The sequence below is a fragment of the Parambassis ranga genome, chromosome 4, assembly GCF_900634625.1.
Source record: "Parambassis ranga chromosome 4, fParRan2.1, whole genome shotgun sequence".
In the NCBI taxonomy this organism is placed as follows: domain Eukaryota; kingdom Metazoa; phylum Chordata; class Actinopteri; family Ambassidae; genus Parambassis; species Parambassis ranga.
Genome location: NC_041025.1, coordinates 7,219,511 through 7,245,759, shown reverse-complemented (window position 1 = coordinate 7,245,759; position 26,249 = coordinate 7,219,511). Strand labels below are relative to the sequence as shown.

The following is a 26,249-nucleotide window of genomic DNA, read 5'->3' as shown; positions in this document are numbered from 1 at the left end:
TAGTCTGAACCCTAAAAAACCCTGGAAAGACCTCATTCAAGAGTGACTTTGGTGAAACTGAATTTATTTAACAGAAAATGGCCATCAGTTATAATATCTTTGAAGTTAAAACCAACCGTTTTAGATTTTAACATTGCTCAGTGTGTGTGTCAGAGGTGTTTCCAGAAACATGTGCTGTTGAAAAAATGGTTTTAACATGAGTCAACTGTTAAAAAAAATAAATAAATCACAGCAGAGGAATTCAGGTAAGTCTTGCATAAGAAATAACAGGAAGCACAGCCTGTCTCACCAAAGCCACATCAAACCCTCCTCATCCTAGGAGGATAAGGCCTCATAGAGTCACTATCCTCTCAGTGATCCCAGGGGAGCACACACATTCCTTCATTAACCACAACGTCCACAGCACAACAACAGCAAAACCCAGCTCGGAAAACATGCTGTTTGCAATAAAGTCTAAAAACAGCCCCTCTTTCGGAACTGATGAGGGTGGAGGACATGTAAGGAGACAATTTACTATAAACCATAGACAGAGGTTTGTTTTTGTTTTGCCAAAATCTAAAACAGCTGATAAGCTCCTATGCACAATATTTAACCTCTAATGAGTAGATTTAAATACCAACTTATGACAATTTTGCAAAAATACATAAGTAAATAATAATAAGTATACAGTAGTCATTAACTGTGTCAGTAATCATTATTTGTGGCCCAACAACATATTTATACACAGAATATTTCCACAGTCAAATAAAAATAGATCTAAGCTTACATTGTCCATTTAAAAATTATCCAAAATTCAAACATGCCCCTTTGGCCCCTCTGAATTCCACAGCACAGACAGTAGCTGTGTTGACTTTGACTCACAGAGGAAAATAGGCTGCTTTCATAGTGATGTCTCTGGCCTTCAGTAACATTAAGTCTGGCAGGCATCATCCATGCTCTGGTAAAAAACTTGGCTGAAGTTTCCCTGATGAGGAAAAATACAGCTTTCCTGTTCTTTCTCACAACAACTTACTACTTCCTGATAAGTCCCCAAACAGAACTCCAGAGGCAAACAGACAGATCCAGGCTTTTAATGACTTACAGGACAATCTGAACACATTTGAATTTTATTGTCAACAAACCAAGTGGCTTGCCTAAACAGCTTCAAAAAGGGAAAAAACAGAGAGGGGGGGTGCACTGCAATCAGTAGCTTCAGTAGGAACAGCATCCATTACAAGTTATTTTTACTGGTCTTAGTCAGAGCATGCGTGCGAATGAGCATGTGTGACTTCCTCAGTACATCTGGGAGGCATCAGTCACAGGTGTATGCATAGTTCCTGCTCAGAGACGTCCGGCTCCACAGTCATTTATTATCCACAGTCCCCTGTTATCACTGTTGTGTTTGTACTGAGCACCCCACTCTCCCCATCAGAGACCCTCTCTGCTCCCACAACACCACCACCCCTCTCTGGACTGAACAACCCTCAGTTTCCCTCACCAAACTTAAGGAGTCAGTGTTGGCTACATAGCGGTCTGCTGCTCTCATTAGGACACTGAACCTCCTCTTCTTATGAATTATGTTCATCTCTGTGTCTGTCTTTGTCAGTCCTTGGAATATGCACTGTGGAACAATGAAACAAGACTCACAAGTCTTACAACAGTCATTTTTGGAACATACTTTTAACATGATATTCTCCTAAAAAAAGATATATTACTCAAACCGACATCTTACGTAAGAATAACAGAGACATGTGAAGGGTTTAAAATTTATTATAAAATAAGAAAAAAGTAAATTCAGAATCTACAAGTATATGAACAGTCCATCTTTAATTTTCCTGCTTCTTCTTCTTGCTTTGCGGTGAGATATCATTATTTTGACAGAAGTGCTCAGACATGGCAGCGAGCGCCCGGTAACGGTGAGAGATTGAATTCTTCACTTCTTTGGGCAGTTCAGCATAGCTGCAGATCAGAGAAAAGACATTGCAGATGGTTTCCTTTGTTACAAATGCAGAAAAAAAATGCTGATACTTGAGTTAACCTCTGGCTCCCCCTTGTGGTATGAACTGGGAGTTTCAAACAGCCTTTGCTTACGTTTTGTCATATCCATCTGGTTGGAAACAGGGATCCCATCCAAAGTCTCGAGGCCCCCTGGGTTCCACAATGTGTCCCTAAAAATAGCACAAGTGAGCACAAGTATACACACACACACACACACACACACACACACACACACACTGTAACACATGGTGGGTTTTAGACACACAGAGACAGATTCTTCTTACCTCTGTTTTCCCTCTGAAGAGCAGAACGGGTTCATCTTTCCCAGCAGAAAAAGCAAAGGTGCAGAGAGCCCAAGCTGATTTATCTTCAAACCCAGCTAGGAGTTTGTATAAACCTAAAAAAAGAACACAAAATGCTGGTAGCTTATATATTCCATACTATACCATAGAAATCATTCTATATACTCATTGTGTTACACTACCTTCTGGCTTGAGTTTGTCCAGAAACCATTTGCTGTGAGAATAGCACAGCAAAGTACATTATTTTTAATCAACTGCAGCTCATTACACAACAAAGGAGCTGTAAAGATAAAGGGATTATTACACTCACATGTAAGGACCAGGTAGTCCCCCCAAAGCCCTAAAACACAGACAGGTGTCCTCTACTACGACTGGCCCATCAATCTAAAACATAAAGACATACAATGGTTTTATTACATTGAGTCACATATTTATAAACTGATGTATTAAGGAGTATTCTGTACCTGCCGTGCGGCCTCCTTACACTTCTGTATAGAGATCTCGTCTGGCTCCCCCTGATATTCAGGCACTGGATAAAAATAATAAAACATTCTATAATCTATGACAGCATCGACACAGAACTTTATGGTCTCATTTGATGCTTACAGTCGATCTTTTTTGACACCAGTTTGTAGGGAAACCTATCTCCCAGGATCTGGATGACCTGTAAGTAAAAGCAGAGCAAAGCATAAATCCACTGAGGCCGTTGCCAAATCAAATGAGACAGTTTCGACTCAAATGGCAGCTCGAGTCCCTGCCTATATTTAGCACACTCTGGAAGAACGTAAAGGTAGTAAAACTATACGTATTCTTAGAAACTGTTCGGGATATGAGCGCACGGCTGTAGCTTTTACATTCCGTCGCATGAATGAAATGTGTGAATCTTACTTCTTCGAGTTTCTTTGCGTTTCCAGTCACGAACACCACAGACCTTCCTGCAGGCACGGCCATGATAAATGACACCCGGAAGACTAAATTTACCGGACCGAAAACTTCCGGCTCTGCATTGACCAATAAAATCCACTCTGTGAGTCTCAGCAAATGGCTGGATAGTGTGAAGCCCCGCCTACAGAGTATCCGCCAATCAGAGAGCGGTACAGGCAGCAATGTTGTCCGGGTGGAAAAGTCTGTAGGAAGAGCCATGTGGAGAAGTGGCTGAGAACGGATCCTGTCACCGTAAACTGAAACGTTTCGGAGAATTGTGAAGAGTGCAGCAGACAATGAGTCTTTTACCTCGAACTGCAGAGGAGTTTAGCTCTGCGGAGTACTGGGAGAAGTTCTTCAAGAAGCGTGGAGAGAAGGCTTTTGAATGGTATGGAGACTACAACAAACTGTGCGGCGTGCTACATAAATACATCAAAGTGCAAGATAAGGTAATTTAGTCATATACAATACAGCAGTTTTTCATTTTAAATTGACTGCAGCAGCCCTTTTCATGCCTTGTCCTTGTGTTGTGTTCCGTCTTGTAGGTGCTGGTGGTTGGCTGTGGCAACTCTGAGCTGAGTGAACAGCTATATGATGTTGGCTACAAACATCTCACCAATATAGACATCAGTGAGACAGTGGTGACACATATGAACCAGCGAAATGCTGAGCGCAGGCCAGGTCTGACTTTCCATCAGGTGGATGCTACTCAAACTCCATATGAGGCTGCCAGCTACCAAGCCGCTCTTGACAAGGGCACCCTAGATGCCATGGCATCTGAAGAAGAAGGAGCTCTGGCCAGGAACATGCTAACAGAGGTGGGATATCTGCTTGTCAGGAGCATGAACAAAAACTTTTCTTTGTTTTTTCCTCATCATAGTATTCTTGTGTTTAAAGGTGGGCCGAGTGCTTACAGCTGGGGGGCGGTATGTCTGTGTGACACTGGCTCAGGAGAGTGTGATCAAGCTGGCTGTGGAGCACTTTGTTCAGCTCGGGTGGGCGGTGAGGCTTCACTGCCTACAGGAAGAAAGCAGTGCACAAGAAGACTCCTTTGCTTTGCCTGTTTTTGTTCTGGTCTGCACTAAGTTCCGTCAGCCTATGCCCACACCCATTCTTGAAATGTGTCTTGGAGAAGATGGAGCCCCTGTCCGCCACACACAAGTTTTAGAGCTTCTGTCTGCTGTGAGGGAATACCAGGCTTACTCTGTCCTGAGAAAGAGGCTCCGCACAAGCACTGATGCCAGTTCGACCCTCTCACTCACTCTCTGTCACACCAAGACCGGGCTTCCCAGATACACTCTCACAGTACAAGACTGTCCACCAGGTGCCAAGGTGCCAAGATCAAACCAGTTTGCTATATTTATTGGTGAGCCTTTTTGTGATCTCTGTAAATCATAATAGGTGTTATCCATTCTTTTGATGACTCCGTTGCCTGATTCCCTCTGCTTTATTATCAGTACCTCAAGGGAGTGAGACAGCTTGGCTCTACAGCTCCAGCGAGGGCCAAAAGCAGTTAGCAGCCAGCGCTAACTTCCGGCGCCTTGTAATTGTTGCAATGCACCGAAATCAGGAGTACACTGACATGCAAGCTGTCCAGTCAGAACTCTCACCAATGGTAATGGACTTGGCTCCCCCGGGTATGCCAGCCAACCAGCAGGTAAACAGCTATTTTTAAAATGTACTTCATACCTGTAAAACATTTTTAGATCACTAATATAACAACAAACTTTGATCTCTCACAATCAGGTGCCTTTTTTGTCGGTGGGAGGGGACCTTGGTTGGCGAGAAGAGGTCAGCAGGGGTGTGAGTCAGCTGAGTGGGGAGTATTGTGTGGAGAACGTCAAAGGAGAAGATGGAGAACTGTATCGCAGGCTTGTCTTCCTGTCTAACGCTGCACTTGTCCAATCAGAGAGCCGGCTTGTCCAATCAAAAACAGGCAATTTATATCTATTTCTTCCTCTTTTTTTAACTTTATTACAATGCCCCTTTCTTTGTTATCCCATTCAAATGTATTTGTTAAACAATAAAGCACACCCAACAATGCTATACTGGTCAATATGAGGATAAATGCATGGATTAAAAGCAACTGAACTAAAATATTAACTAATAATACAGTTATACACACATTTAAAGGAACTTTATTGGATGACCTGACTTACAGTCCGGTGTTTATTATAGAGTTGTTTATTATAATTTAAACACTGTAAATAAATAAGTATATATTTCTTGCAGCTTCAGGTCTCAAGAAGAAAAACAAAACAAAGAACAAGCCAACAGCTGCTTTAGCATCATCATCCTCAGCCTCGCTATCTGTGGACAGCGGCTTCCTGTGCTGTACTCACCACGAGGTCATGGTGGCTGGTCTAGCAATGCTTGGAGTGGGGATGCCCAAGAGCAAAGGTGTGTGTCAATTCTGTACATCATTGTCAGTGTGGTAAATAGGGGACACAAGAGGATCTGTTTTTTTCACTACCCTTTTCTTATTAGATGTCCCTGTGTCGGTGCTCCTGGTGGGGCTCGGTGGAGGAGGCCTGCCTCAGTTTTTGCGGGATTTTGTGCCCTCTGTAACGGTTGAGGTTGTAGAGCTGGACCCTACTGTGCTGGAAGTAGCAAAGAAATGGTTTGGGTTCACACCAGATGATCGTTTGACTGTCACCCTTGGGGACGGCTTAGAACGCATCTCTGCCTTGAACAAAGAAGGTCAGTACAGTAGAAGAACTGAAGGCAAGGAAAAGGTACACCCACGTTATCCAAAAGTCACTGTGGTTTTTCTTTCTCTGTAGGTGGTCGTTTGTTTGATGTCATCATGTTCGATGTAGACAATAAAGATAGCAGTGTGGGTATGAGCTGTCCTCCTGCTGCCTTTGTAGAAACCACCATCCTGCAGAAAGTCAGCAACTTGCTAACGCCCAAAGGTACAGAATCATTAACAATGTCCGTGCACTTCAGTCTGTTATTACTATATATATATAATATATATATATATATATATATATATATATATATATATATATATATATATATATATATATTATTTTCATAAAAATACTCTCTTCACAAATAAAATGTGTTGTTACAGATAATAGATCAGATTTGTGTGTCATGTCGCCCCTCATGTCTCAGGTCTGTTCATGCTGAACCTTGCATGTCGCGACTCTGCCTTGAGGAAAAGCGTGCTTGAGCGTGTGAGTGGTGTGTTTCCCAACATCCTCTCTCGAAAGATCGAAGAGGAGATAAATGAAGTCCTCCTGTGCTCCAGAGGAGAGGAGACATCAGACTCCACCTGCATCCTCCCATCCTTGACCCAGGCAGCCAAGAATCTGCAGAGCGTGTTGGACTCTAACAGGACTGAATCCGACCGCAGGCCTCATATAGACATTGCAGAGCTCTTGAAAGATCTAAAAGTAGCATAAAGTTTGTTTTAAACCAGAAGGTCTGAAGCTGAAGATGATGAAATATGAGAATGTGCCATTCAATGTAATACAATATACACCGGCCACTATTAAATGACCTTTATGTTTACAAGTTAGTGGGATGATATACAGTAATACAGAAAAGTTTTTTTACAACATTTTTTTCTTTTTCTTTCTTTTTTCCTTTGTTTTTGTATTTTTGCTCCAGCATGTAGCCTTCACTTTCTCTTTCCCTTCGATCTGGTTTCCAGCGAGCTGCATAGTGCACACTCCCTCCTTGGCTAAGAATGCTGCAGCGTTATTTACAGTAGATGAATCGTGCGCTCTGGTTCTGGTTGCAGTGTTTATAGGGCTGCAGTGAAGCCCTTCCCTCACTGGATGTGTGGCATTTCAAATAGCTGAGTGTCGGCCAAAGGAGTGAACGTTGCTCGGTGTCTGATAAGTCTAAGAGTACTTTCATAATTGGCTCCTAAGTTTGTCTGTCTTCTGTATAAGGGGGTTGCAGAGTTAAAGTTGCTCATTACCACGCATGCGCAGAAAACTTTATTCCGTTAGCTGTCAAAGCAAAATGTTTTCTCGTCTCCACGGAGGACCAAACGCAGCGCAGTGACCAGCGACCAACTCCTTAGATGTGTCCGGAGTTTACATGTAGAAATACACTAATGGATTTTTAAAGTTTTAGGACAACAGAAATGTCTTTGTCGCGCTTTTTTCGGAGACGTGAGTACAAACGTGAACACTGCCGTCGTTACCAGACGCACTAATTGTAACGTGCTAGCGACTGCTGAAGATTGGGAGCTTTAAAAGTTAGCACCGACCTTCAAAAACAGTTTTATTTGTCGGGTTTTCTTCGCATATCAGCAACAACAATAGTGCTATTAATTTAACATTAGGTATGATTGTTACTTTGTCGACTGGTGTGGACTAGAACCGGAGGAAAACAGGATTCAGAAGCAGCTGGACAGGTAGCCTCCCCTGTTGCGATGGGCAACCGCGGGATGGAGGAGCTGATCCCGCTGGTCAACCGGCTTCAAGATGCCCTGAACAACGTGGGGCAGAGCTGCCGTCTCTACCTGCCCCAGATCGCTGTGGTGGGCGGCCAGAGTGCAGGAAAGAGCTCAGTGCTGGAAAACTTTGTGGGGAGGTAAACCACACACACACACTCTCTCAGATCTGTACAATAAATGACATTTCGGACAATCTACATGTAGGCGTTTTAAGACAAGAAAGCAGGGAGCACTACTGTCATTGTGTGTTACAGATTAGTTACCTAATTATTTACAGATCATTTCTAATATTTTAAGAACATCCCATTAGACAAGATAAATGTTGCTTTCATTATTAAGTTGTAACTGATTTGTCAAACAACATTAATTACAACTAAGCTTATTTACTAACCTTAACTTTTCCATAACAGTTACAGGACTGTCTTTGAGTACACTAATGACGTCAGAAAAAAATGTTTGCAAAAATGGTTATATGTTCATAGTAATTCTGCTAGTATGAATTTTTGTTTACTGCTTGTATTTATCGGGCATTAAGATGTTAATAAACTGGGATGTGCCTGATTTCACTGAAGTGAAACAAGAACTAAAGGCAACTCACTGTGTTCATACTTTCCATATCATGGCCCCCACCCAGCTCTAGTATTATGGCTATATTTGCTGGACTGAAGTGCTGCACCAGTACAGCACCTTATCTCACAGACTGGCTGTGTAGTGTTGCCAGTGTAGGATGCAGGTTATTTTCTTGAGACATAATAGCAACAGCATTTAGCTCACCAAAACTGAACTGAAAATCATAATTTTTTTCTGACCTTTCATAGATTTTCAAGCCCCTAAAAATAACACAGGCCTATCATGAATAACACAATTGTTTGAGTAAAGTTAAAGTGCCTTGGTGTGTAATGTGGAGACTAAGTCTTACTATCAGAAAGGAATTCTGTTGAGCAAGTCGGCAGTCCTCCAGGTTCCTGCGGCCATGGATGAGACAGTAAAGCCTTGTTAACCGAAGCAGACCTAGTTGTGCATTGTCTAGAGCGGCAGACCATCCAGGCCATAATATGCATCATGGCCAGTAACTGCAAAAGGCTGTTAATGCTGGCTTTCCTGAGGGTGTGTTGATGTTTTATCACGTACTTCAGTTCATTGTCTTAGCCATGGCTTTGTTATGACACCCTTTTGTGGAGGACACTACCCGCAGTTGTATCTAGGACAGGATGTAATAAAGCAAACTTCCTGAATCTGATTTTACTCGGAAGGAGCAGGGTTATTTTTTACTATGTGCATTCTGGCTCTTTGTACTTAAGGCTACATTTAGCTTTAAGCCAAGTTGGGCTGATCATATGGAAACCTTCCTGTTTTGGCCTTCCTGTTCAAGTTGCTCATATTTTGTGATATTGTTCCTATAAAAAGCTGACTGTGCTCCCATTGCTAGAAGAGCTCTTACAAATTATATGAATTTAGTTGAATGGTTGTATGTGCATATAATATGTAAAATAGTTAAAATGTTATAATAAGATTGAGAAGAGTTTGTAAGAGATTGAGAAGAGTTTGTAAGAGTGTGTTTCCTTCTCCAACAGAGATTTCCTTCCACGGGGCTCAGGAATTGTCACTCGCAGACCTTTAGTCCTCCAGCTATTAAATGCCAATACAGGTAAGCAAGCACACATGGTACATTGGTTGAACTGTAGCCTGTATCAAAATCTGCCACCAGATGGCAGTGTGATAGTATAGAAGTAGCAGGGTGGCAGGATGCATAGTATTTTTGCATTAGCTGTACATCCTATGTTTAAATCTGTTTTATATCTCCTCCTCCTTTTCTCCTCTGTGTCTGTTTCCTCAGAGTATGGCGAATTTCTCCACTGTAAAGGAAAGAAGTTTACTGATTTTGATGAGATCTGCAAAGAAATTGAAGCAGACACACGCAGACTCACAGGGTCTAATAAAGCCATCTCTCCTTTGCCCATCAACCTGCGGATTTACTCACCACATGGTAACACAGTGTGCATTTGTGTGCATATACATATAAAGTATTCCCTGATGTAACCATGATTGGTGTTTTTATTTGTGCTCCTCCACCTGTATGTGTATGTTTGAAGTGCTGAACCTGACTCTGGTGGACCTGCCCGGCATCACTAAAGTGCCTGTAGGCGATCAGCCAGCAGACATAGAGTACCAGATACGAGACATGATCATGCAGTACATCTGTAAGGAGAACTGTCTCATCCTGGCTGTCACACCTGCCAACACTGACCTGGCGAACTCTGATGCACTTAAACTGGCTAAAGATGTTGACCCACAAGGCAAGTTGCATCTATGTATAGTATCATGTGACTGCAGCTCTTCACTCTGCTGTCTTTCCACACTGCAAGTTAATCCAATATTATAATACTCAATGTACCATTCTTATTTCCATCGGTATACAATTACATATGCAAGGCAATAAAATGATTAATGTTCCCTTTAGGTCTGCGCACAGTTGGTGTAATCACAAAACTGGACCTGATGGATGAAGGAACAGATGCCAGGGAGATACTAGAGAACAGATTGCTTCCCCTCCGCAGAGGTGTGATACTTTTGTGTGTGTGTGTACATGTTTGTTTGTTCGCGCAATCTTGTCTGTGTAAAGGTGTAAGCCTTGTGTATGCGATTAACAGCCAGAAGTCAAGTACTGGGATATGCAAGGTGTTGATGACAAGTCTGTAGTGCCACTGAGAGTGTGTGTCTCTATGTGTGCAATTGTTATTTTGTGTGTGTTGAAGAGGAAAACAGATTATACTGTTTATGCCATTGATTTGTGTGGTGTATGTGCAGGAGGCTCCTGGGGCAGTGTACAGACTGGGTAAAGCACCACCAGGTGCTGGATCCTTCATGCCTCTCCTAGAGTGCAAATGCATTAGACACGGAAGCCCACTGAAATAACAGGCCTAGTATCAGCATAGAGCTGAAACATTAGATCCGTATGAAGCCTTGTGCTATTATATCTATTACTGTGTTAAATAGGGGCTTTGGCTCTCTTTACACATTCTATGCTGTTGCACAAACAAATACAAATTTCCTGCTTGCATGGAACATATAGTCATAATGGAGCAAATGGCAGTCTGGAAAGAGTTCCCAAAGATATGTCAAAAAATGCAAGTTGTGAATCTGCATTAAATCAGAAGCCTGAATGCTCTCTCTTTTGCTGCACATTGTCTTACGTACTGTGTCACTTAATAACCCTTTAACCTAATCCTCCTTAGGTTACATAGGGGTGGTGAATCGCAGTCAGAAGGACATTGATGGGAAAAAGGACATTCAGGCAGCTCTGGAGGCTGAGAAGAGGTTCTTCATCTCCCATCCGGCCTACAAACACATGGCTAAAAGAATGGGGACCCCATATTTACAAAGAACACTTAACCAGGTTAAAAATGCACTTGTACATAAACAGAGATGCAAATGCATTATGAAATGGATTGTTATTGACTGTTTTTGTTTGCAGCAACTGACAAACCACATTCGAGACACACTGCCAAACTTCCGTAGTCATCTCCAGAGCCAACTTCTGGCCTTAAACAAAGAGGCTGAAGAGTACAGACAGCATAGTCCTAATGATGCTTCACGCAGGACCAGGACAATGCTACAGTCAGTCATTCCCTATGCATGTGTGTGTCTATAAACTGTCTTTTCATATTCATGTTTAGATTTGTTTTTTTCTGGGTCTGTCTTCCAGGTTAGTTCAGCGCTTGGCTGTTGACTTTGAGAAGCTAATTGAGGGCTCGGGTGATAAAGTCGATACTGTTCATCTGTCAGGAGGTGCCAGGATCAATCGAATCTTCCATGAGCGCTTTCCTTACGAACTAGTCAAGGTGAGGTTTTGTGTGTGATTTAGTGTTCAGATAGTCATATACTCGTAACATGAATACTTTTTACTCATCAATATAATTCTCCTCATCCTCAACTGGTGACTTATGATGTGCTGTTGCCCTTAGATTGAGTCAGATGAGAGGAAGATGCGACAGGAGATCAACTATGCCATCAGAAACACCCATGGAGTCAGGTGCAGTGGAGCTTTCTGAGAATATATATGTTTGTATCATGTAGTTTTCTTGTAATGGTTATTTTTTCCTGCAGGACAGGCCTGTTCACTCCTGACATGGCATTCGAGGCCATAGTGAAAAAACAGATATCAAGTATTAAAGGGCCATGCATGAAATGCATCGACATGGTCGGTCAAGAACTAATCACCACGGTTTATCAGTGTATCAACAAGGTAAAAAATGTACTTGTGTCCTGAACTCGTGCAACGTCCTGTACATTGAATGGTGTGAACAGTGTCTTATGCCTGGTGTGTCCCTCTACAGCTCAGTTCTTTTCCCAGGCTGCGAGATGAGACGGAGAGAATTGTAACCACTGAAATTCGAGAACAGGAGAATAAATGCAGACAACAGGTCTTTCACCCATATTTACACATTGCATTCACAATTTTGTTTTAAATGCTGCATATTAAACTAACTTATGAATATCATCTTTATTTAGGTACTGTTGCTCGTTGACATACAGGTTGCCTACATAAATACCAACCATGAAGACTTCATTGGATTCACTAAGTAAGTAACAGCACTGGATTTAAATGAACTGCACAACGTATCAGTAAATACTGTAAGAATTGGTCTTCTTGCCTCCAGTTCCCAGCAGGTCAGCAATCAATGTAATAAGAAGACATTTGCAGGAATGGCAGGAAACCAGGTGAGAATTCATTACAATGGACATTCATTAATTGACATGAATGACAAATTCTGGCGCAAGTATCTTTTACATGTATTTTTCTTGTAATTTTTACTCATGCAAATGACATTTATGATGGTCAAACAGCTGATGGTCAGCCTCAGTGTTCACCCAGTCCATTGGTCCATCATTACACTTTTATCATTGACAAAAGCGTAGACTGGCTGTGTCTTTTAATCTTTGTTACTGTTTAACCATTAATAACAGTGTCAAAACATTCAAATGAGACAAATTGCGTTCATGAGGGTATAAACAGAAACTTTTATCTTCTTCTCACTTAAATCATTGTCACATATGTTATGCATTAACCAGCATTTACAGCTACAGATAATTTTGAACATTTGTGATTTTACTGAACAGCATTTATGCTCCAGTAATGTAGCCATAGTTCATCTTGCCATTTCCCTGGAGTCAAGTCAAGCAAAAAAGTGGCATTTTTGTCTCAATCTGTTATGATTAATGTGCAACATATTATTGGTGTGACATATGGGAGCAGTGATAATTAAAAACACAGTTCCAGTAATAGTCAGGAAACCTGAAGTATGATTGATGACCTTTGTTAAAGAACAGTAATATGTAGCCACAGCATATAGAACAAAAAAGAACAAGTTATTTGCACAGTATCAGGCTGTTTTGATCAACATTTGCTATTAAATGATAAGACATCAGTATCATCCCAAGAAAAAGTCATATGATGTAAAAGTTAACTTCATCGTCTTCTGTTTTTCTCCAGGGTGTGGCCCCTCCTTCAAGTCTTATAGTAGGATACCATTCTCTTTAAGCTTTCTTACTCTCTGCTGCCTCTGCTGGAGATACAGTCAAGCTTAATGTTTTTGGGTTGGCATGCTGCTGATGGCAGAAATGATGCACTCTGGCAACATTCCTTTTGAAGTTCTATAAATCTTTATTCGTCATGTGTAACTGATACTTTACTAAAGTCAGGAACTGTTTCACCTGTTTCAACTTCTCTGTATGCCACCGTAGCAATGCACATCCCCTGTAGTTCCCCTGCTCCATAAATATGTACAGATGTGCACACTTTCCTCATTTGCAGGATGTGAATGTCATATCTTGGTATTATGTCTTATTTCCTGTAACTTTAATCATTGTACATCTTTCCTCTACAGTGTCCTTGTGTGTCACATTTGCCAAGTCTCTTCCATCCTGTTTTTTTCAAAATGTGACTCTCATTTCTATGCTCACTGCTCTCTTTACTTGCAGATCTCTTATGTCGACCAGTGTTCAGTGAAATGCTTTGGTGATTGTGACAGGATGTGTATCTACTTCACATATTGTCTTTCTTGCACAATTTTTTTTTCTTCTTTTAGTGTTTCTTGCTTTTATTTATTTGTTTATCATCAGCGAGGCTCACTCTCCAACCTGCATAGATCTTACACCTTGCTATAAACCTGTGCTCTCAGCACATTTGCACTGATCATGTCAGTATTGACATCTAAATTCCTTACCAATGCTTGTCGTGCAGGTCATACGCAAAGGCTGGCTGACCATCCACAACATCGGCATTATGAAAGGTAGAGCCAGAGACTACTGGTTTATCCTCTCTGCAGAGACCCTTTCCTGGTTCAAGGATGATGTGGTAAGGTCTTCACATACATTTTATTACCGTTTTTTAATCTGACAGTCACAAGCGTGTGTGTGTTTATACATATTACTAAAGGTTATTAATTGTTACACTTTATTAAATCAGTATAACAGAAACAGTACCCTGGAGTCATCAGAAGTTTTATTAAAACATATGTAGCATGGAATGCTACAATATGTTGATATTGTCACAGCTTCAGTAGAGATGGTACTGCTTTTTTATTGGAGTAGGTGGCAGAGCGGTCCGAGTGTCCCTCTATTCTGATGTCAGTGGGGCTGCCATCTGTCTGCCTGTCTGTGCCTGCTGTACAGGAGCAGAAGGTCTGCACAGCAAGTGTAGACAGGCAGACACACCACAACAGTCTCATCTGGTCACAGCTGATGTCATAAAAAGGAAGAGCAGAGATGAGGGAGGCAGATCAGATGAGGGAACACATGTTGCAACATTTGTATACGGATACACACAAGCACCTGTAAACAAACATTGTTGATGGATGGTTAACAATCCTGATGTTGCTGATGAACTCGAATTGTACTGTTTGACAGATTGAGAAGTGTGTGGTTGGAGGTAACCATATGCGGAATAGTTTTACAGTTTTTGGTAACTGCACTAACATAGATGGAAGGGTGAAAACTAAACATACACTCCTGTCAGAATGGAAGTTTTCTCACATTCCAGCTGAAAGGACATATCTAATCCTCCTTTTTTTCTATCTAACTGTTGCTTTTCCTCCTGCCACCTGGACCTGCAACTGAACCCCACCATTTTCCCTATTCATTCCTCTGACAACCCCCTCCCAACCCCATTCGTCCAGCTCCCCCCTCCTCCTCCTCCCCCTTACTCCCTCCTTTCTTCCTCTTCTGGGAGTTTAGGCATTTGGAGCGGCTCACTCTGACACAGCTGGAGCTGCCCCAAGCCAAACTAAGACAGCACACACACACACACTTAGTACACTCAGTAGACAAAGTTGTATATACAGTATACAGTACACATGCAGACTCTGATGTAAACAATGTGGCATGCAAATAGTGGAGAAAAATATACACTCACTCACACAGACACATGGTCACTTTTCATATAAACACTGAACTGCTTAAACACAGTGTTCCAGTCACAGCCCCAGGCATGCATATTGTACACACACACACACAATGTTATAGGTTTTCTCTTGCTGTCATTGCCATACTAAGCAATTTACAAATCAACTCACTGATGCAGACCTGGCACATCTGCAAGAAATAATACAAAGGCAGGCAAGCAAATATCTGTTGACCACATTATATCAACAAACTTTGGCTGTCTGCAGATCACCATGGGAGCATTGCAATGAATATAAAGAAACTAACCCATACCAAGTAATTTTGGTTCTCTGGTTTGTGCAGTTATTGTTACATTTTTGCCCATCCATTGTATGCTGCAAGGTTATCTGCTGTGTGTTTGTTTTGTGGTCTTCAATATAATTTCAGTCACCCATGTTATCACTGCAGATCAGATCTATGGCCTTTTCACATGCTTCACTGTGCGCACACACGCAGTCACACAAGCCAAGCGTCTGCTTCTTCTCTCTTACAGTTCCCGCTCTCATAATTCTCCGCCCACACTACCTCCACAGACATTTCTTTTTGCTTTGACTGCTGCCCCCCTTTATTTCCCATTTTCTTTTGCCTCTGTTGCCTTTTACTCCTCCTTTCTCTGACTCTCTGTCTGTCTCACCCTCGTTCTCCCCCTTTCTGTGGTTGGCAGTCTCCCTGGGACTGTGCACATTCCTGGCTGGAAAATCTGAAGCTTTGTCCAAACACCAGCTTCCAAGATCTGCCCAGAGAAATCCCACATGGCTGTTTCTACACTGCAGACCTCCCCTTTTGACTCCCCCTCTTCTCCTCTCATCTCCCCTATAGTCTCTCTCATTAATACCCCTCTTCTACCAACCTCCCCCATTTCACCCCCCAAAAAACTCTCCTTCCAACTTTCCCTCACCATCCCTGTGTTACTTCCACACATACACTGGTTTTAACCTCTTTCAGGCTGAGCATTGCATCAACTATCTGTTTACAACAATAGTTGTACCCTGTCTTGACCTCACACTGAGAGATGCTGGGTAATAGTTCAGAGTTTAATCTCTGCAGCACATTGAACAGACATACATTCCATCAGCCCTCGCCTGCCAGGGCTCCACCAGGCAGCCTGAAGAAAAACAGACGGCTCATGGCTATACGCTTAATCTACATGCACCCCTCTGTGTGTGTGCCAGGCCTGTTCCATATCTCAAATCCATTAGTCTCTAAGAAGGAGAGACACAACAGTTCTGATTTACAATGCTTCACAACCATCCTGAGCGCTACTGGGAAAATGCCATACATATACACATGCACACATGCATCTACAAAGTAGTGGTAGCAGTAGTAGATGTCTGTAAACACAAAAACTATCATTTTGCTACACAGATGCACATACACAGAAACAGCATACTCAATGCAATATGCTGTGTGGATTATATTTTATAGTTTCTCTAGATTGAATTTCTGTAACAAATGTTCAGCTGATTAACTCATTTAAGGCCCTCTTACTTTAAGACCTTCAAACTGTAAAACAACGGTCATTCACAAGTTAGAGCCCCTCTTACTTGAATGGGAAACATCTTTGCCTTAAACTTCATTCAAGGTGACATGCTACGAAATGAGACATTGCATTGCAAGACTTCATATAGAGTTGATCACAGTGTCTGAAGAAATGAAAGCTATTTATAATATATATGCGCACTTACAGGCATTCCTACATCTGCAAGCAATAGATGAGAATATTAGACCCTATATGAGTCTCAGCAACATGCAGGTTGTGGTGCTGTGTATATGTAAGTGTTATTAGTGTAGGCTGCTGAGGCACTTCCTTGCACAGTCTAACCAATGTGCAGACTACTGTACACCAGTAAGATCCTGAACAGGTAGTCTGAACACTGGGATGACGGAGCAGGACCCTTTCTCACTTTCTCTTCTCTTCGGCCTTGCGTTTTCCATCTTCTAGTTGACCGTTAGCAGTCCTGCCGGAGGCAGACAGGCAAAAGGTTTCCTCTGTTATTCTTTTTTTTCTTATCCGGTCTTTATGCTGCGTTGCAAGGCAAGAGGTTTACACACACGCGTCAGACATCCTCCCAGCTGGGTGTCCCATCCTTCAGAGATGTTGGCGTATCTTGAGTCGGTCGTCCGCAGGGCTGTGTCCCAGCGTAGTATCCAGTCTTGACGTGGCACATTCACTCATTCAGCTAGGGATCTGCCTGTTCACTCAGGGAAGGCATAAGGAAATAAGGGGAGTGAGAGAAGGCGAGAGAGTTAGGGAGGAACTCAGCAGCCATATATGGGTTGATGGGACCCATGGGGAATGAACTTTGGAGTGGTCTGCAGTTTCTCCCCACTTCTTCTGCACGCTCTCTCCTGCTATGTTCCTCAACATTTCCTTGTCTACTTTTGCAAATTTTACTTCCCTCAATCCCTCTATCCATCTCTATCCCTCCTCTTCCTCTCTTTCCCATCTCTAGTTTCTATTTCTACCCCATCAGAGCACCCTATACTCGCTCCAGTCTCCTCCCCTTTGTCTAAAGCGATCCCAGATGTTGCTGTATGAGCGCCAATCGCGTTCTGTCATTTTTTTATACCTCTGTTACAGGAAGTGGGCCTCTTTGGAAAAAAAGGAAAGGGGAGCAAAGGAAGAGAGTCGTAGGGTTCAGGGGAGCACTAAGCGAGAAAAGACCAAATGTACTACCAAAAGATTTCATATGGCACATGCCCAGGCACACATGTGCACCAGAGACCCTATCCAGGATTTAGAGGGCACCTATATTTGCAAGAGTAAGGAGAAAGGGGGAATTGAAGCATTATTATTTGTATATCTTTTCTCTCCTATTGTCATTGTCTTTTCACTACATCTGTGACTCTCCTCCGTGGAAGGCCCCTTCTCAAAGGTTAGATGGAGAGAGAAGAGGGGGGGATGGGTTTCACTTTAGGAGAAATGTTGTGTTAGAGCTTGAGTCTGAGTAATGACTTTCACATGTGGGCCTGGCCTCTCTCGCCCTCTTTTTTGTACTCCTCCTCTCATTCCCTCCCTCCCTGCTTCTCTTCTCTGTACCCTGCCTCCATACTGTCTGGTTCTACTCACACTGGCTGCTCCACTCCTCCAACTGTGCTCTGTCATTCATAAGTCCCTATGGTGATGACAGACTATAGACTTATGGCAAGTCTTTCCCCTCAGACTTTCTTTTACTAGGTAGTATGTTGTTCCTGTCTGACAGTCCGACGCATCATCTTATATGAACTTGGATGCTCCGCTGTTCACCTCCCTCACTTGTGTAGTGCCGTTTTGTTTAGTGTTAGAACACACTTATAATGCATGGTGCATCTTATGATGCCAAAGGCATTGGTTCATTTATCATTTTAGAATGTCCTAAGGCATCAAAAATGTTATTTAAGTGTGTCCAGTAACATAAAAACATCATGCATAAACATGTACTGTTAGCATGTCGTGTGATAACCACTAAAATAACTATAATTACCATGGCATTAATAAACTAACTGAACTTTCAGTCAGCCTTTCAGTGATGCTTCATCCAGTTGGTATTGGGGGCTTTTGTCCCGGGTGATATCAAATTCTTGTCTAAATATGTTGCTAATTATAACAATAGTCGTGACTGACATTTTACATTGTCCAGTTGTTGTAAGTGTTTAAGAGGACAGCAGTACACAAGTACACACAACCTTGTGTATGTGGGAAACATCTTGTGGGGCTGTCCCTTCTTCCATGGGCACATGAACATGCTCACTAAAAGGGCTTGAATCTCTATCAGCGATGGAGTGATGCCCCTTCCTAGTGTGGAACAGGCTAATATATTACTACCTTACACAGTAAATTTAGCTAAATTCACCAAGTGAATGAGCCTTGATCTATGTTGTTCTTTGCTGTATATACACCTGTGTTACCTTTTTGTGACATTATATTTTACTTTGGATAGCTCTGTCAAACTTAATCTTTTCATATTTCTCTCTTTTCCAGGAAAAAGAAAAGAAGTATATGCTTCCTCTGGACAACCTAATGCTCAGAGATGTGGAAAGGGGCTTTATGTCCAGCAAATTTGTTTTCGCTATCTTCAACACAGAGTCGAGGTTTGTGCTTACGTTTGGATTTATGTGTGTGTGTGTGTGTATGTGTCTGTTTGGTGAGTAAGTGTCTGAGAAAGAAAAGGGAGTTCTGTTCTTGTCACCTGCTTGCTGAAATTTTGGTGATATTTTACATGGGTGGACATGTCAGAGGAGGAATGGGAGGAGATGTCAGAACAGGATTTTGCCCTTCCTCTGACCTCTTTGCCACCGGAACTTAGAGGATATCCAAGAGGCTTTCTAGTGTGTGTATTGTTTTGTTGTTGTTGTCTTCCAGTATATGCCAGACTGTTGTTAGCAGAGTTCAGTTTAAAGTTTGTGGGTTTACGTGTGTGAAACAGATTGAAAAGGACAAAGAGACAAAAGAAGCGCATAAAAGAGAAAGAGAGGGACTGTAGGAACTGGTACAGGCTCAAATCCTGGCTGATTATACCAGAGCATGTGGGCTTTGTTTATAATTTTGTGCTATGCTGCATTCGGACACACAAACTGGGTTTGTAAGTGCATGTGTAAGTTTATGCATGTGTGTATGTGCCTTCAAAAAGTGCGTATAGACCACAGCATACCGACGGCAGGCTCATTAAGCAGCTAATCAAAGCCAGAGAGCTTGGATCAGAGATGAGGCTGCTCTTGTTTGGAAAGAATTGCTCGACTCACCACAAAAAGGAGGGAGAGAGAAGAACTGGAAGAGTTGAGAGGAGAAAGAAAGCGGGAGAGAGAGTATCTGAGCCATCGGCCAGGAATGTGTCAAAGTCTGTCCTGTGGCGCCCCCCCACCCCCTCAACTCCCCTCTTTCCTGCGCCCTCACTCGCTCTGTTTCTCGTTCTGTATTTGTGTGTGTTGGGGGGGGGGGGGGCAGACATTGCAGTGGCTTTGTCCCTGTCTGACGGTAATCAAAGACCTCAGGAAACTCTTCAAAACTAAAGCAGTCAGAGCTGTGCAGAAATTCCTAAAGATGAGTGAAAAACTCACACACAAGCCCAAAGCTGAGGAGATAATAGAAAAAGATAAATCAGCTTTAAGTGTGGTTTTATCGGTGCTCACTCGTGTACACAAATTTTAGCATCCTTAGTGTAATGGCACTCTTGTATTGTCATGGTTGGCCTGGTGCCCTGTCTGTTAGCCACCACGCCCTGATTTATTAGCCTCACCCATCCTAGCTTAGTCATAAGCACACAAACACGAAAACCTATTTCATGTTCTCTCCATGTAGTGCTCTGTTGCTGCAGCCAGATCTGTTTTCATCTCCGTTTCTGTTGTCTCACACACAAAGGTTTCACATATTTGAGGTTAATTGCTATGTGTTCTGAATGTGAGAAGGGAACAACAAAAGGAGGAAAGAAACAAGTGAGTGATTAAAGAAAAATGTTAAACAGATGGGCCACAGCTTGCTCCAGATCCTTTCGTTCATTTCTTACTTTGCCGTGCTCACCCCACAGCTGAAGCATAGAGATGGTAAGATGCTGCGACGAGGGACACGAGAGGAAAGAGTGAGAAAACTGATGATGATGATAATAATGTTACTAAGCTGCAGTACGGGTGGTCATGCCAAGCACTGAATTTAGGGGAGTAATAGATGAAAAGCTTGTAGTTTGTGTGTGTCTCTACCCTGCCTCTCGCCCATAGATAGATATAGCTGGTATAGGATTTAGCCACCCTGTACTACAAGACAAAGCAGGTTCAGAAGATGGATGGATGGATGGATGGATGGATTTGTCCATTATTCCTTCATTCTCTTTTTCTGTTTGATAGCGTACTATATTACATGTGATTCTGCAGAGTCTTCTCTGGTCTAATATACTAAATGAAGTTGTCATTTGTTGATGCTGTACTTCCTTCCGTACGTACTTCCTAGCATGGAGCAGGTTTACATAAAACCAAATTGTCTCTGTTAATCCTTGAGACATCAGATGGTCAACCAGGCAAACCACTTAAACACAATAGACTATGATTGTGACACCACTTTGTAGTCATAATTTTGGCTAAGACATGTTGTGAATTATTCACACTTAATTAAGATTTTTATTAAATCCTGAGAGGGTTAACTTTTCACTGTATACAAATTGCAGTGTGTTATGCTTGCAGGCGTTTTTGTCACAATAGTATTTGACAAGTGTACAGAGAGGGTCGAGGGTGCATGAAAAAGATTTACTAAAAAGTTACAATACTGCAGTCTAGCCTGTGGTCCTGGTGCATTTTAGCCCCTCATGTTTAAAAAATGTCAGTCAGGTTAATAGCTGTTGTAGTATATAATCACTGAACATTGATCATTCTCCTCCTGAAGTAAGCACTGACTGAGCCATGCTCTCCACAACTTGTGTTTTTGTTATGTCTTGTAAAGTTATATGTATATAATTCTGTATTGTGGTGTAGTCACTACATATTTGTCGGAGACATCTGACTGGACTGTAATCAATTGCAGGAACGTGTATAAGGACTACAAATGCCTGGAACTGGCCTGTAACTCTCAGGAGGAGCTGGACAGCTGGAAGGCTTCTCTGCTACGGGCTGGAGTCTACCCTGAGAAAGTTAGTACTCTGACCCCTAATTCAACCTAATTAAAACCAACCCTGACCTTAGCTGCACCTGCCCACACCTTACCTTTGTGTTAAATGCACTCATTGCCTTTTGCTAACCTTAAACCCCCAGCCATAACCCCACCACCCCTTTCTCTCTATGTTCCCCTTTTTCTCCCCCTGCCAAAGCAAAAAAGAAAGTCCCCCACCCCTTCCATCTCGCTCTGTCGTTGGCTCTTTAGCACAGCATTCTTGGTCCATGATGTCACTACAATATGTGTATGTGTGTACGTGTGTGTGTTCTAGTCTGTTTCTAATCAGCAGTTCCTTGTCCCTCACAACCCCCCCACCCCCCACCCCCTTTTCTACAGCCCACTCCTCCTTACCTCCCTCTTTCAAAGTCCATTCCGCAGCTCTCCCTGTTCTTTTCCTACTAAATGTGTTTCTTCTTGTCACTGGCATAAAATAGATGACAAGATATGGCAATACTCATAAAACAGTTCTTTATCACTTGACATCTGTATAAGCATGAAATTACCATCTGTGTTATCTCAGTACTGCTGATATATTACACTAAGTTATATGGTTAAAATGGAAGGGCTGTTTGCATAGAGTTAGTTGTATATTGTCCTAACTTGTCTGTCTGTCATATAGGTGGATGGACAAGGAAATGGAACTCCTGATAACTTCAGCGATCCACAGCTGGAGCGTCAAGTGGAGACCATTAGTAACCTGGTTGACTCCTACATGAACATAATCTATAAGACTGTCCGGGACTTAATGCCAAAGACCATTATGCACCTCATGATCAACAGTGTAAGCTATTACTTTTACATTTTTTAAATCCTCTAAAAGCTCCTCTCCTCCATGTAAGTAAAGTCTCATGCAGTAACTTAATAATCTTAAGATAAAGTCTTTCTTTGTCTAGTATACATGTATTCACAATCTACACATATTTTGATCATAGCCCAACAACTAGAAAAAAACGAAACCTTAGGAGGAAAACCACCCCTTTAAAAATTTACAGTCATAACCCAAATTCTGAGAGAAATATCACTTTACAAAGTCTACAGTTTTACTTGTCACAGCAGTTTACAATCCCTCTCTGTAGGTGAAGGAGTTCATTAGCTCTGAGCTCCTGGCCCAGCTCTACGCTCTGGGAGAATGCTCAGCGCTGATGGATGAGTCACCAGAGCAGCAGCAGCACCGGGTGGAAGTGCTCCACAAACACGCTGCCCTGAAGGAGGCGCTGACTGTCATCGGAGAGATCTCCACCTCTACCTGCACCACCCCTCTGCCTCCGCCTGTAGATTCCTCCTGGATACAACCCACCAGGTAGAAACATACACACAGTACAGCACATTTACTGTAGATACATGCAATGAAAAAGCAACCCTGTAGGTTCTCTTCTCTTCTTAGTGCTCCCACAAACTCAGTGAGTGCAGGGAAGCCAGGGATGCGTGGCCATGCTCCACCTGTTCCTCGACTGCCTCACACCGGACCCAACCATTCCTCTGACAGCTTTCATCTGCACCTTGGTCAACACAACCGTGCTCCAACCAGCGTGCCAAGGTAACTCTCACACCATAGAAATTCGGTCCTGTAACCTGACCTACCACATTATTACGACCTCCAGGTTTCAGCAGACATTTGGCATTTATACACAAACACACAATCAGATATTCCTCCACAGGCACAGGGGTAGAGAAAGTTGTTATTTGAGCTGGGTGGGGGTCTGTTGGAAAATGTGTTTCTCATATTCTCATTCCCATCAGCCTCAGTAGACAGGACTTCTCTCCATGCAGCTTTCTACTTGAGCCAGAGACAACAGGCTGAGCACACTGTCAAGTTTTCATCTTTCTCTCTTTCCTTCATCCCCCTTTCCCCATTTTTTTCTCCAAGCATGCATTTGTTTTATTGCCTTCCTCAGTTTCCTTCAAGAAGTAACCATTATTTTTTTCCTTTTACCCGTACCTTTTTTTTCTGGTACTATTTCTTCACTTCTCTGTTTTTTTCACTGGTTACTCCCCTGCTTTTGGCTTGTCTCTTCTTTTTCTCTCTGCCTCATTTCCTTTGTGCTCTCCAATGGTTCTTTAGGTTCTTTCCCGCTTACAGTCTTTTTCTTTCATGGCTCTTTCTATCCAACCTTATGCCCCTTTGATTCAAAGCATGGCACACACAATGACTTCTATATGCCTCATTTCTATTTCTTATTAATGTACACACACTGAAAACCTGGATAATTCAATATGTGCCATTATGTGCAAATAAATATATATGCAGATAAATATTGTACAGGGAACAGCTGCGACCCTGATTCACACAGCTACATCTGGTTAGTTCCGTGCTAAATCTAATTTCTAATGTTCTCATGTCCATCCTGCAGCAATAATCAATCATTTCCCCTCACCCTTCATATCTCCTCTCACGGCTTTCAAACACTGCCAAACCCATCCACTACACCATGTAACTGTGTAATAGTTTTCTTGTCTTTAATGACCACATCCTAATCCTGGGGTCAGCAATTAGCTCATGCCGTGTTTTATAGATGCAGTTGAGATGCAGACTTGCATTACAAACATGTGTATGTGGTTGTTTGTTGAAACTTGAGTATGTAAAGCTACAAAGCTGGTATATAATCTTCTGTGTGAATGTTAACCGACTGCTATTAAAATCAGTTTAAACCTAGCCCCTGTGTAACTAGACAAACCAGAAGTAGGACGAAAACGGATGAGACATTATCACTGTAATTGGTTTGTTGGGGCCCTGTGCTGGACTGGTGACCTGTCCAGGGTGTACACCGCCTCTCACCTGTAGATAGCTGGAATAGGCTCCAACCCCCCCGTGACCCTGCACTGCAGGACAAAGCGGGGTCAAAAGATGGATGGATGGTTTGTTGGGTCACTCATTAAAAACCTGTGGTTAAGGACAGCACCGTCTCACCAAACACTCCTAAATCGTGGTGATGAAATGTATATGTTTGAGCTGTTGATTTGGATATACAGCCTTATCCTATATGATATAATTAGATTGTAATAAATGATGTAAACAGTAATGCATGTTTCTGTTGTAACTGCTAGAGGTGGAGCTTCCTTATAACAGCCTGCAGATAATCTGTGCATCATCAGAGGATTCATTCTGTGTTCTTTCATTTTCACACGATTTTGGATCATTTAACTCTGTATTGAAATCAAACCATGTGAGACCATTTGGTGAAGCCAAGCTACTTTCCATCATTCATTTATAATAATATTAGATTAAACTCTGTATTAAGATCTTTGATCTGATCTTCTCTCCAGGAGACCCCCACCAGCAATCCCAAATGTGAAATAAGTCCTCCCTCCTCAGAACTCCATTACCCATCTGCCCATGTGGGCCTTCCAGCTGCAGCTGACTGCTACCCAGAGACAATCATGACCTGCTTGATGTGTAATCCAGCTGACGCACTATGCGGAGCTTCTCTTCTTCACCTTTGGGAGCTGCTGTCTGCAAAATTCACTCCGTCCTGAGCCTGTTTTGTACATAATATCATTGCCTATAAATACAGGAATGTGCACGACTGTCTGCTGACTTCTCTCAAGTGCCTGAACGTTATGTACATAAAAATACCAATTGTGAATATTCTGAATTATTCTGTTAAAAGAAAATACATATGCACTATTTTTACTGTTTGTGAATAAACAGTTTTATTTTTCAACATCTATCCTGTTTTTTTAATCACATTTTCAACTTTTATTTTTTGTCAAAACTTTTATTCATGTTTGTGGCCTTTGTAAGAAAAAAACAGTGCTGCCCATTGAGATAGTAGTATAGTATAGGTCAGCATGCTAGATGAAATTCATGGAGAAAAAAAACCTAATGGGTGTTTTGGAGGACTTCAGGAGTGTTGCACAAGCTCTGTTACGCAACTAATACTGTTTATCCTCACTAGAATATAAGCATATAATGTTTACAATAATTATTATCAGATGCAATAATTTATCACAATCAGATGTTTTCACTTCAATTAGAAACAAAAACATAATTGCATTGAGGAATTACACAAAGTCAAGGTAATATGATGGATGTACTCACATGTTTTTAATAGGCTGTATCGCATTGAAATTTAAATGTATTTAAATTATTATTGTTATAATACTCAATTAGATCAATGTCCACCTTTTCAGAGCTAAGAAAAAGTATGTGAAAAAACTTAATTAATTACATTGCACTATATGCCATGTGGCGTAATTTACATGTATAATTTTAATGTGTTTTAGACATTTAAAAGTTCAGCTGAACAGGAAATACAGCTGTCAGATTAATAATATTTATTAAATATAATATTTAAACATTTTTGAAATACTGTGGAGTTGAAGTTGTATTTATATTTACTCTCGTGGTATTATTTGTGTCTTTATTTATTGGCGTAAATTACAGCCAGTGACGCGCAGTTACCAGGGCGCCTTCTCCGCCTGTGGTCCGTGGTTCTCTGAAGGCCGCACAGTCAGCCGGACTAAACCTGTGTGTGTTAAGAGTCAGGCCTCAGCTGTAACGTTGCTGAGACAATGGCGCCGACACATCATCCAAACCACAGTCACAGCCCTCGGTCTGCGGACCCAT

At 42.0% G+C, this 26,249-nt stretch overlaps 3 protein-coding genes across 6 annotated transcripts; 2 read left to right on the top strand and 1 right to left on the bottom strand.

Annotated features, from left to right (window-relative positions):
* Positions 1–1,731: 1,731 nt before the first annotated feature.
* On the bottom strand, positions 1,732–3,240 carry itpa (inosine triphosphatase (nucleoside triphosphate pyrophosphatase)). The gene is made up of 8 exons (XM_028404136.1): positions 3,168–3,240; positions 2,886–2,943; positions 2,744–2,808; positions 2,590–2,663; positions 2,462–2,493; positions 2,262–2,374; positions 2,071–2,147; positions 1,732–1,938 (listed from the first exon to the last, which is right to left on the bottom strand). Exons 1-8 carry the CDS (start codon positions 3,228–3,230, stop codon positions 1,806–1,808), a joined length of 615 nt encoding a protein of 204 aa, XP_028259937.1. The 5' UTR covers positions 3,231–3,240; the 3' UTR covers positions 1,732–1,805.
* Positions 3,241–3,406: 166 nt separating this feature from the next.
* Positions 3,407–6,725, top strand: mettl13 (methyltransferase 13, eEF1A lysine and N-terminal methyltransferase). Its single transcript, XM_028403142.1, has 9 exons — positions 3,407–3,652; positions 3,749–4,021; positions 4,101–4,569; positions 4,661–4,860; positions 4,950–5,139; positions 5,436–5,603; positions 5,691–5,903; positions 5,987–6,118; positions 6,327–6,725. The coding sequence occupies exons 1-9, from the start codon at positions 3,500–3,502 to the stop codon at positions 6,614–6,616; spliced, it is 2,088 nt and encodes a 695-aa protein (XP_028258943.1). The 5' UTR covers positions 3,407–3,499; the 3' UTR covers positions 6,617–6,725.
* A 268-nt stretch (positions 6,726–6,993) lies between these two features.
* On the top strand, positions 6,994–25,344 carry dnm3a (dynamin 3a). 4 transcript variants are annotated; one of them, XM_028403138.1, is made up of 22 exons: positions 6,995–7,336; positions 7,545–7,760; positions 9,198–9,271; positions 9,461–9,610; positions 9,717–9,920; positions 10,085–10,183; positions 10,860–11,020; positions 11,099–11,241; positions 11,330–11,465; positions 11,589–11,656; positions 11,731–11,869; positions 11,961–12,047; positions 12,136–12,206; positions 12,285–12,345; positions 13,118–13,144; positions 13,868–13,981; positions 19,028–19,137; positions 21,554–21,659; positions 22,302–22,463; positions 22,759–22,982; positions 23,067–23,219; positions 24,947–25,344. In XM_028403138.1, the coding sequence occupies exons 2-22, from the start codon at positions 7,600–7,602 to the stop codon at positions 24,978–24,980; spliced, it is 2,484 nt and encodes an 827-aa protein (XP_028258939.1). In that variant the 5' UTR covers positions 6,995–7,336; positions 7,545–7,599; the 3' UTR covers positions 24,981–25,344. The 4 variants fall into 4 exon arrangements, with proteins under 4 accessions (XP_028258941.1, XP_028258939.1, XP_028258938.1 ...); XM_028403137.1 differs by having other exon boundaries at positions 6,995–7,760; XM_028403139.1 differs by lacking the exon at positions 13,118–13,144 and having other exon boundaries at positions 6,995–7,760.
* The last annotated feature ends 905 nt before the right edge of the window (positions 25,345–26,249 follow it).